Source organism: Natator depressus, chromosome 24 (genome assembly GCF_965152275.1).
Source record: "Natator depressus isolate rNatDep1 chromosome 24, rNatDep2.hap1, whole genome shotgun sequence".
Lineage (NCBI taxonomy): Eukaryota > Metazoa > Chordata > Testudines > Cheloniidae > Natator > Natator depressus.
This window is the reverse complement of record NC_134257.1, coordinates 13,716,336-13,727,895: the sequence shown is the minus strand read 5'-3', so window position 1 is coordinate 13,727,895 and position 11,560 is coordinate 13,716,336. Positions and strand designations below refer to the sequence as shown.

The 11,560-nt window shown below is 48.5% G+C and overlaps 1 protein-coding gene across 1 annotated transcript; it reads right to left on the bottom strand.

The window, feature by feature from the left end:
* Positions 1-7,116: 7,116 nt before the first annotated feature.
* On the bottom strand, positions 7,117-10,591 carry LOC141977509 (alpha-tectorin-like). The gene is made up of 3 exons (XM_074939027.1): positions 10,573-10,591; positions 9,421-9,761; positions 7,117-7,734 (listed from the first exon to the last, which is right to left on the bottom strand). The coding sequence occupies exons 1-3, from the start codon at positions 10,589-10,591 to the stop codon at positions 7,117-7,119; spliced, it is 978 nt and encodes a 325-aa protein (XP_074795128.1).
* Between the last annotated feature and the right edge of the window lie 969 nt (positions 10,592-11,560).

Below are 11,560 nucleotides of genomic sequence, written 5' to 3'. Positions count from 1 at the left end.
TAAGTGTTACTTAACATTTTTCAACAAGGCATTTTAAGTTGTTAGTTCTCCTTTATTGGGGTAGGTAGCAGAGCAGTACTATGAGAGAAGTAGAACAGGAAGAGGGCAGAATTGAGACCTTTCAAAGTTTTGGCCCAAGCAACGGGGTATGGGGGTGTCATTTGAGCTCCCCGCCTCAGGTGCCAAAATGTTGCAGGCCGGCCCTGAGCAAGGACGCAGAACGCTCGGGGGAGGGAGCGGAATATTAAGAAAAATCCACAACAAAACACCCCACTGAATATACAACTTCCCCTGGGGAGAGGAGGAGAGAACAAATAGGAGACAGAAGTGAGTCACATTGCTTAGTATATTACTGGAAGATGCTCAAATAGTCCAGTGATGAGCATGGAATAAGAACCTTGTAACAGGGTGGCTTGCCCCTTAAGGGCTAGTGGCCTGAGGTCAGCCAACCCTTATTACTAAGTAGGCACACCAATCACATGATTCCCCTATAAGAGCAGATGGTGGAAGCCAGGCTGATGGCCCAGCACAAAGAGTTCTCAGGGAAAAGAGAAGAGAGTGCAGAGGCTGCTGCAGACCAGTACGCTCCAGCAGGGAAACCTGCAACTTGGGAAGTGAGAAGACAGGCAGAAAAAGCCTGGGAGTGACCAGATAAAGAGGTAAATGGGTGGATGTGAAAACTTTATTCATAATGTGTGCTAATTTAACAAACCAGACCCCTAGGAGGGCTGCTATTATTAAAAGTTGTAAAAGTTATTCAGAGGTCCAAGAGGGTAAACTGAGGAAGGCCACCTATAGAGTGACCTCTGGCCACGAGAGAACAAACCAGTATAGAAGAGAAGAGAATCTCTCCTGTCCAAAAGGAATCAAGAACGATCTAGGACTTACCATGATGAGCCCCTGTTTGCTCTGCAGTAGGGTGAGTGTGATGCCATACACCTGGATGGATACCAGCTTGGCCATGGACACATTCCTGGTGCCCCAATCTTCTTTCTCTACACTGATACTGAATGGTGTAAGGTGACTGGCATCGGTACAGGTCTTGGACAGGATGTAGGTGCAGGTCCCTTGGAAGTCAAAGGGGACCCCGTCGAAAGAGAGGTAGTGGGGATGGCCAGAGGCAGAACAGGTCGCAGATCCAAATGGGTGACATTTCTGGATGCCGTCCACCACCCCGCATTCCTCACCAGTGCCGCAGGAGAATGCCTTACACACAACCTCCCCACCAGCCTGACACATGCACTGCTCCTCGCATGAACCGCTTGGGTGGAAGGTCTCCCCAGCCTGGTAGTAAAGTCCCCTGTGGAGGCATCCGCACTGGGAAAAGGGGACGCAGTGGTCACCACTGAGAACAAAGCCCTCGTCACACACGCAGCCTTCCTTACACTGGGTCGTGCATTGCACCGGGGCATAGAGGTTGCTGCATGTCAGATCGCAGCTGCTGCTGCTGCAGAATTCGTAGTGACTGTTCAGGGGACAGGACGGAGCTGTAATTAGAACAAAGAGTTAGCTCACATCGTGCATTAGCAATATGCGCAATGAACAATTACAGAACATGCAATTTCATTCAAGCGCTTAATTTTCTATTTCCTTAGTTTGGTTAATTAATAAAAGGGCAACCTCTCTAATTCGGTCCCAGGTCTGGGGACTGGGTGCCCCAGAGACACCAGGTAATGGGATATAGACAATCTCACTCCAAGGGTTAGGCTTCTAATCTGGTCCAAGATCAGGGTGTAGGGAGTGGAGGGCTCATGGAACTGGAATTGTTCTGTAGAGCTTTTCACCACTAGCTTTTTGCTTTGAGTCCAGGTCAGTAGTGCATAAAACTCACTCCCAGGTGATGGCTTATGGGAGATGAGTTGGTGGGTTCCCAGCCCAGTTCCTAATGGACAGACATCTCAATTACTAAGACTCCACTGACTCCCAGCTCTGATTATGTCCAGTCTCAGAGGGAAGCCAAGGACTGGATGGACCATGGAGGGAACTACTACATTCCCAGACAGTGCCTCTCTGGCCTGGGGTGCATCACATTGATAGGGCATGGTGAGGGGGCAGCTCCTATGACTGTACCCATCGTTTGGAGAGAGGGCTTCTTTGTCACTTAAGAAACATTTTCCAGAACAGGATAAGCTGAGCATTTAGATCAACAACTACCAGCCAACAAAAACTAACAAGCCCCATGGGGCAATCAGTAGTGGACAGAGGCGACTCACAGCAGAACTTCGTAGTCCTCCAGGGATGCACCATAGCTCCAGCTTCCTGACATGTCTCGGAATAGCCAGCAACGGCCTGGCAGACGTTACTCTCCTGCCCACTGAGGATGCAATAGCCGTACACACACTCTATGAAGTATGCATGGGGGTCCACTTTGCTGTGACATCCTCTGAAGGGGCCATTCTTGTCTAGGATGAGCCCACACTGTCCTCTGCTACCTCGTTGTTGTTTTTCAATAGCCTCTACACTTGCGCATAGGGGTATCGTTACTGCAGAGCATCCCCGGAGGTCGCCCACCTTCCAGCTCTGGCCAAAGCTGACTGGGCTTGGTGCCAGCGTGCCATCCCTCATGAGCAAGTCGTCCTCCCTGTCCCTGTTGAAGTTGCCACACAGACCACACACAGCTCCCATGTAGGTGACTGGCAGAGTGACCGTGATGCGTCCTGACCACCCGGCAAAGGTAACAGTGAGTCCAAAGTCTGTCTGGATCACTGTGGCCCAGCCCTTTCTATACACAGTGATTTTCTTATCATTGAGGTTGAAGGAAAGGTTAATCAGGAAACCGTTCATCTGTAAGAGCAAATCATTCAGTATATGAAACATCGCTCGCTCATGGTGGAGCCTCTCACTCCAGAACAGAGCTCCTGCCCACAATTATAATAAAAATCCAGCTCTGTTTAACTTTTGTCCAGTCTGCCTTGCTCCCTTCCCTACAACCTGCCTGAATCTCAGCTCTCCAGACTGGGCAGGATCCTCCAACCAGACTTTCATTACCTCTGGCTTTGGCTATTGCAGTTCCCTCCTCTCTGTGCTACCTGAGCCCCAGCTCCCCAGGTTCCCACAAACGCTGGATGCTACTGACACTTTCTGACCCATCTCAAGTGAAATGGCAGCACCCCGATCCTTAAATATCTCCATCAGCTCCCTGTTCATAGAAGAATCCAGTTCCCATTCATTCTATATTTCACAGTCCTTCCATGCACTGTCTGTAACTGTGTTGATGACACAGGTGACTTTCTAGAAATGTTTTAGAGAGACTAGAGACAATTTGAGAAACTCACCAGGACTTTCCCAGGGAATTGATTGCTGATCCTGAGTTTGGTCTGATAAACCTTGATCTGTAGAGGAGCGGTATTGTTCTCCTGGAAGTAGACCTCAAAGTCCACCAGTCCCTCCGCCTTCTTGCACAGGGCCGTGAGCTGGTAGCGGCAGGTGCCTTGGAAGTCGTATCTCTGTCCATCAAAGGTGGTGTAGTGCAGATTCCTTGTCACAGAGCAGGTGGCATAGCTGGAGGGGTAACAGCCCCGTACGCCGTTCACTAGCCCACACTTCTCTGAGTGTTTGCACGTAGCAGCCATGCATTCGACCTGTCTAGTGGCTGCATTGCACGTGCACTGTGTCCCACATATCTCATCGACCCAGAAGCTCTCATTGGGGGCATAGGGGCGTCCTTCAAACTGGCACCCACAGCCACTCTTGGGGATGCATTTGCCCTGGCTCAGCACAAAACCGTCCTTGCACTGGCAGCTTTCCACACAGGGGTCTTGGCAGCTGCTGGGGGCTGACTGGTCCACACACGTGGCTGGGCAGGCTGTTCCACAGAGCTGGTACTGGCTGTTCTCCAGAGGGCACTCCATGGCTGGAGAGTGAAGGACCCACAGATTTAGCAGCAAGTTCTCTCCAAGCAAAAACAGTATTTAAAATAGACAGAGGGGGATGTATCTTGTGGGGCTATAATGAATAAATACTGTTCGGAATTGTGTGATTATGGGAAATTTTAACTTCCCAGATATAGACTGGAGGAAAAGTACTACCAATAACAGTAGGGCCCAGATTTTCCTGGATGGGATAGCTGGCAGAGTTCTTCACCAAACACTCACTTAACCAACAAGATGTGACGCCATTTTAGGTTTGGTATTGGTGAGTAGTGAGGACCTCCTAGAAGTACTGGTTGTAGGGGACAACCTGGGTTCAAGTGATCATGAACTAATTCAGTTTAAATGGAAGGATAAACAAAAATAGATCTGCAACTAGGATCCTTGATTTCAAAAGGTCAAACTTTAAAAAAAATAAGGGAATTAGTTAGGGTCCAGGAAGTTGACTGGACTGAAGAACTCAAGGGTCTGAATGTGGAGGAGGCTTGGAGTTTCAGAAACAATCTGAAGTTGGCATTCCAAGCAAGGGGAATAAATTTATAGGGAAGGATTGCAGACCAAGCTGGATGAGCAAAAGTCTCAAACAGGTGATTAAGAGAAAGCGGGAAGCCTACAAGGAATGGAAGAAGGGATGGATCAGGAAGGAAAGCTACTTGTTGAGGGTCAGAAAGTGTAGGGATAAAGTGAGAATTGCCAAAAGCCAAGCAAAGTTGGACCTCGCAAACGAAATTAAAACCAAGAGTAAAATTTTCTATAGGCATATAAATAAAAAGGAAAGAAGAAGTGGGACCACTAAGCACTGAGGATGGGGTGGAGATTAAAGATAATCCAGGTATGGCCCAACACCTAAACGAATATTTTACCTCAGTTTTTAATAAGGGTAATGAAGAGTTTTGGGGTAGTGGCAGGGTAGCTAATGCGAACAAGTATATGGAAGTAGAAATTATGGTATCTGAGGTCGAAGTCAAACTCAAAGAGCTTAATGGGACTAAATCGGGGGGCCTGGATAATCTCCATCGAAGAATATTAAGGCAACTCGCACATGAAATTGCAAGCCCAATAGCAAGGATTTTTAATGAATCTGTAAATTTGGGGAAGAATTTCTAATATTGGTCCTATTTTTAAAAAAGGGAGAAAAGTGATCCAGGAAACTACAGGCCCGTTTGTTTGATCTCAGTTGTATGCGGGTCTTTGACAAAGAAAGCAGTAAGGAAACAGAGGTAAATAGTAATTGTGATAATATATAACATGGTTTTACAAAATGTAGATCATGCCTGGCCAACCTGATCTCCTTCTCTGAGATAACTGATTTTTTAGCCAAAGGAAATGCAGTAGATCTTATGTACCTGAATTTCAGTAAGGCATGTGATACTGTTCCATATGGGAAATTATTAATTAAATTGGAGAAGATGGGGATTAATATGAGAATTGTAAGGTGGATAAGCAACTGGTTAAAGGGGGTACTACAACAGGACATATTGAAAGGTGAATTGTCAGGTTGGAGGAAGGTTAATAGTGGAGTTCCTCAGGGATTGGTCTTGGGATCAATCTTATTTTACATTTTGGCCACATTTTGGCACAAAAAGTAGGAGTGCAGTAACAAAATTTGCAGATGACACAAGATTGGGGGGGTATTACCAATACGGAGGAGAACCGGAATATCATACGAGAAGATCTAGATGACCTTGAAAACTGGAGTAATAGAAATGGGATGAAATTTAATAGTGCAAAGTGCAAGGTCATGCATTTAGGAACTAACAACAAGAATTTTTGTTATAAACTGGGGATGTATCAGTTGGAAGTGACAGAGAAAGAGAAAGACCTGGGTGTATTAGTTGAGCACAGGATGGCTAAGAGCCACCAATGTCATGCGGCTGTGAAAAAAGGCTAATGCAGTCAGGAGAGGTATTGCCAGTAGAGACAGGGAAGTGTTAGTACCATTATACATGGCACCGGTGAGACCTCATCTGGAATACTGTGTGCCATTCGGGTCTCCCATGTTTAAGAAAGATTAATTCAAACTAGAAGAGGTGCAGAGAAGGGCGACTAGGATGATCCAAGGAACGGAAAACCTACCTTATGAGACAAGATTCAAAGAGCGTGGCTTGTTTAGCCTAACCAAAAGAAGGCTGAAGGGAGATATGATTGCTCTCTATAAATACACAAGAGGGTTAAACACCAGAGAGGGAGAGGAGTTACTTAAATTAAGTGCCTATGTTGACACAAAAACAAATGGACATCAACTGGTCATCAACAAGTTTAGCCTTGAAATTAGATGATACCCATCACAGGAGTGAAGTTCTGGAACAGCATTCCAAGGGGAGCAATAAGGACAAAACACCTTACTGGCTTCCAGACTGAGCTTGATAAGTTTATGGAGGGGATGGTGTGATGAGACTGCCCACAATGGCATGTAGCTGATCTGTGAGTGGTAGCAGCAATGTCTCCAACAGCCAGGGATGGGACACTCGATGGGGAGGGTTCTGAGTTACAACAGAGAATTCTTTCCCAGGTGTCTGGCTGATGGGTCTCACCCACATGATCAGGGTCAGCTGATTGCCATATTTGAGGTCAGGAAGGAATTTTCCCCACAGGTCAGATTGGCAGACCCTAGAGATTATTTGCCTTCCGCTGCATCTTGAGCGACAGGTCACTTGCTGGTTTAAACAAGTGTAAATGGCGGATTCTCTGTAATTTGAAGTTTTTAAATCAAGTTTTGAGGATGTCAGTAACTCAGCCAGAGGTTAGGGGTCGGTTACGGGAGTGGGTGGGCGAGGTTCTGTGGGCTGCAACGTGCAAGAGGTCAGACTAGATTAACATCATGGTCCCTTCGGACCTTAGAGCAGTGGTTCTCAACCCAAGGTCCACAGGTCGCTGTGGCCCATGTGACATCCTCTCAGCCATACAGGTAGTATATATATTGTGTGGATGCAGCACATATAACACCTAGAGAGCTGCATGTGCGGCCCACAATAGTAAATAGGTTGAGAACCACTGCCTTCGAATCTATGATTCTATGAGTGTCTTAAACTGTCACCATCTTACCCCAGCTCCCATGTGTTATCAGTGGACGTTAGATACTCCAAGTGACAGGCACCTTAGCAATTCCAGACAGACAAGTACTGTGGGTACAATAGAACCCAGAGTCCTGATTTCCCAATCATTACTCAATCCCAAACCACTTGATCACGCCCCCTCCCAACACCAGGGCTAGAACTCAAGAGTGCTGAGCCCCAGGCTCCCCGGTCTAACCAGCGGACCATAGACCTTGGCATACAAATCTGTACTCACGGCATCTGGCCAGCTGCCTCCATTCCCCAATCCTGACCCCCTCCAGCTGGCAGGCGTCCGCATAGGCCTTCAGGGCCTCACACAGGGCCTTCCTGTAGCCGTCGCTGTGGCACAGATCGTACACGCAGTTGTCCAAGTAGACTGTAGGATCCACCTTGGTGTGGCACTGGCTGAAGGGCCCATCTGAGACCTTGGCTATCAGGCCGCACGAGGCCTCTTCCTTGTACTTTCTGGCTATGCTGGCGGCACAGGGCCTGCAACCTCCAATGCAATCGTGCCAGCAAAACTGATCCTCATCTTCCACTGCCCAGCTTTTCCCCAGGGCGGCGACACTGGGAGCCAGGTCCCCATCCGGGGTCCTGAAGTCATCGGAGGGGTCCCCATTATAGTTGCCACACAGGCCACACAGGCTGTCGGAGAAGTCATTAGGGACGGTGACCTTCAGGTGGTTGTTCCAGTCATAGGACACTCTGAGGTTGAAGTCGGTGCGGAGGACGAGGGAGGTGCCGCTCTGATAGAGCCGAAGGGTCCCATTGTTCAGGGAGATGGGTAAGTGGGCCCTGGTATTATTCACCTTTGCAGTGAGAAAGAAAGGGCAAAGGTCACAACTGAGTGCACAGGTCTGTCATTTACATACTGAGCTCTACTCTGATATAGTTTTTCACTAGTATTTGCCTACTCATCGAAATCAAAAGGGGTTTGAGAAGATTGTTCCTTTTCCAAGGAGTTCTGATGGAAACAAGGCCAATTTCAAAACCTGTCTGTTTTTTCCTGCCACCAGCTCCTCAGCAGCCTGCCGGGCGGACTGACCTGGACCTGGGGCTCCATTCGTCTTCACAGAAAATGTAGTAATTTATGAGTTTCATTCCATATTGGAATGAAGCTAATTTTCAAAATACTGAAATCTTTCTGCCAATGGAATTAGCTTTCTCAGGCCAGCTCTATCTAATGTGATGTTTTAATTCAAATTTGGTTCCAGTTTGTGTCCAGATTCACTGGAAATTGTGATTTGGCCCTATTGCTATTCATAGGATTTTTCCAACCAGGTCCTATATTATATCCATGATTGTGTTGTAGCCTTTTGTGGACAAAAGGACTGAGTAGAAGAATGAGTGGGAGGTACGCTAGGGCATGGGGGCTGCATTGGTTAGAACCATTAGGGAGCGGCTCTTGTGGGGACAGTGCTGCATGGGTGAGAGCCCTTAGGAGGAGCACTTGAGGGGCAAGAGGTCTCAAGGAGCTGTCTGCAATGTTCCAGGGTCCCTGAGGTACCTCAGGTTGGAGCAGGCTCTGTAGGGCAGAGCCCTGAGCTGCCTAGATGTGCCTCAGTTTCCCCATATCTTAGAGTTCAGGCAATGTCCTCCCGGATCCAGGAGTGGGGATTCTCCTCAGGTGGGTTCTCAGAGGGATCCCTGTTACATTAGAAACTGCTGGGGAATTTGTGGTAGGATGGACTCAGCGGAGCTGGGATTTGCCCACAATAGCTGAAATACTGGCCCTGCTCTTGAATGATGTACTGGGGATAGGTTATGACCAAATGCTCAGGTCTACACTTTATCTGGCATGCAGATCCCATGTGCTTGTGCCAGAGCTGACAGCTCCCCACACTGAGTCAGGCACCCCACACCTTTCAGTAAAGCACCCTGTAGCGCCATGCTGTGACCCTGAGGGATAACGCCCTCGACTGACCTCCCCACATCACTCCCTGCCACACAGCACCTGCTAGATAGGTATTGGGGTCAGCAATGACTTGCGGGGACAATGTTCCCTTTTAGGTGGCCCACCCCGCTCCCTGCAGCTCACCACAGTGGCTGCTGGCCATTGGTGTCGGCACTGACTCCGAGCACAGGGTGCCCCCATTAGGAAGCCTACCCATCCACTAGCACAGTGTTGGGACTTAAGGAACAGCACTGACTCAGCAGCAGAGCTCACCCTACTACTTCAGCAAGACGCCCCACTGCAATGCCTTGGATTACTTCATTGAAAAGGCAGCCTATCTAACTACTGACCACACTGGGCCTTGTCTACGTTGGGCACAGCCTGGGGGCTGCTTTAAATGGAGCCTACTGGCTGTGGACCCATAGGGGGCATTGGCCAGCTGGGCACTGTCAGGGCCCATCACCTCCCAGCCACTCTCCTTTGCCTGCTCTGTCCTACCCACAACATGCCCCATCAGTGAGCTGCAGTTTCCTGCCCTCTATTTAGCAAAGCCTACAGGATGGATATAGGAGTAGGGTGGACGTGCGCGCCCAGCACTCACCCACACAAAGCCGGCTTCAGCCCTGGCTGCTGTGACAGTGACTCCATCCACCTGGACAGTCACCGACCCAACGTAGAATACTTGTGTGTTCCCACTGTTCTCGCTCTTGGCCATGACATGGAAGGAGGACAGGCCGGAGGCATCCCTGCAGGTCTTGGCCACGGTGTAGGTGCAGTTGCCATGGAAATCATACGCCCGTCCATCGAAGGTGTGGTAATGAAAGTAACCCCCAGCCCTGCACGTGCCCCGAGAGACTGGCACACACTTTGGCTGCTCATTTATCGTCTTACAAATAGTTCCTTCCCTGCAGCGGACCACACTGCACGATGGCTTTGGAATAACTAGTGGGGAAAGACAATAGAAAGACAAGAAACAGCAGACTAATCAGTAACATCTATCTATCTTTCTATCTCTCCCCCCACACTTATCGTTATATCTATCACCATGCACTCCTCTGTCTCTCTTCCTCTATGTATGCATCCGATGAAGTGAGCTGCAGCTCACGAAAGCTTATGCTCAAATAAATTTATTAGTCTCTAAGGTGCCACAAGTACTCCTTTTCTTTTTGCGAATACAGACTAACACGGCTGCTACTCTGAAACCTATCCCCATACACACTTCCTTTGCATCATTCACAAACCTCCCACGAGTCCCATGCTGAGGAAATCTCTGCATGTGTGTGACAACAGCAAAACCGGATCCTATGTCTCCTTCCCCGCAATGTGCAGCAGAAGTGGTTCAACACCTATGGGCATGTTGCCAGCATCGATTAGGCAAAGGATTGTGGCTGGGATATGATGAGCACTGACAGTGCCCAGCTGACTGATGGCCCCCACAGCCAGTGGGCTCCAATTTAGAGCAGCTCCTAGTCTACAGCCAGGGAGAAGACCTACGAGTGTGATCACCTCCCTGACAGCTGCCCACTTGGCTCTGCTGTGCACATCAGAAAATGGATGCAGCAGAGACGAGTGTTTCCAACAAGTGTTTCCATCTTTCAAGTCAAAATTCTGTAATATTACGGATCAGGGTTCCAGGCTAAATAAAAGGGGAGGGAGAGAGTGAGAAGGGTGAGGAGACATAATTGAAATGACTTTACTCACTGCTTATGGAATAACCCCTCCGGACATGTTTCAATCAGTGACTCTCCTTTACCTTGGCTGATGCAGTCCATGACGCCGTCTCTGATCTGGCATTTTTCTCCACTGGTGCAGCTGTGAGCTTTGCAAGTCACCCCTCGGGCAGGAATGCAGGTGCAGCTTTGCTGGCACTCATTTCTCAGGACCGTCTCACTCGGCTGATGGGATGTTTGGGAAGGAGGAAATAACGCAACGTAAGTGGAAATGGTGATTTATAATAATTCCTGGCAGTGCTAAACTCAGAGCTGTGTGGTGAGGCGTGTGAAAAACTATTGTGTCATTGGACTAGATGACCTCCTGAGGTTCCTTCCAACCCTGATATTCTATGATTCTATGATTCTAATATTATTTCTGTTGACATTAAAGAGAGAGGCTTTCTAAAGAGCTAAGAATTTGGCTGAGGGACAGGACAATGCCTAGGTTTTAACCTCCCATCTCCTACTGACTCACTGGGTGGGTCTTGAGCAAGTCACTGCCCCGCTCTGTGCCTCAGTTTCCCCACAACGGAGAAAGGGAATTAAATCTTCTTGCCTTTCTTGGTGCTTTGGGCATTAACAGAGCCGGAATGCCAGGCTGGATAGGCCAATGCTCTGATCCACTATAGCAAACCCTATTCCTGACTAGTGTAGGGATTAAGATATGTGAGAAAAAAATTTAGATCAGACCCAGACTGCTTGAGGCTGTACCTTGTAGTATCTCCCCTGTTCAAAGCACCTGCAGTTCTCTGGAGTCACACAGCCCTGGCCATCGAAGAGGAAGCCCTCATCACACTGGCAGCCTTCAGCACAGGTCTCTGGGCAGTCCATGATGTCTCCAGTGCAGGTGGTGGTACAGAGGTCAGCGCAGACCTCGTAGTGGCTGTTAACCGGGCAGCTCACAGCTTAAATAGAGAGAGAAACAAAGTATGGATGGAAAGATCTCACACCACAGCCAAGAGGGACAGACATGAAGGAGAGGAGAGCAGGACAGGGAGGAGAGGAACAGGGCACCTTTCTAAGGGAACA

What these genes read in the sequence shown, in the direction of transcription:
- LOC141977509 (XM_074939027.1), bottom strand. An exon ending in CTGAAGCCGGCTTTGTGTGG is followed by an intron (nt 7,735 to 9,420) that starts GTGAGTGCTGGG and finishes CTCACTGCAAAG; the next exon opens with GTGAATAATACCAGGGCCCA.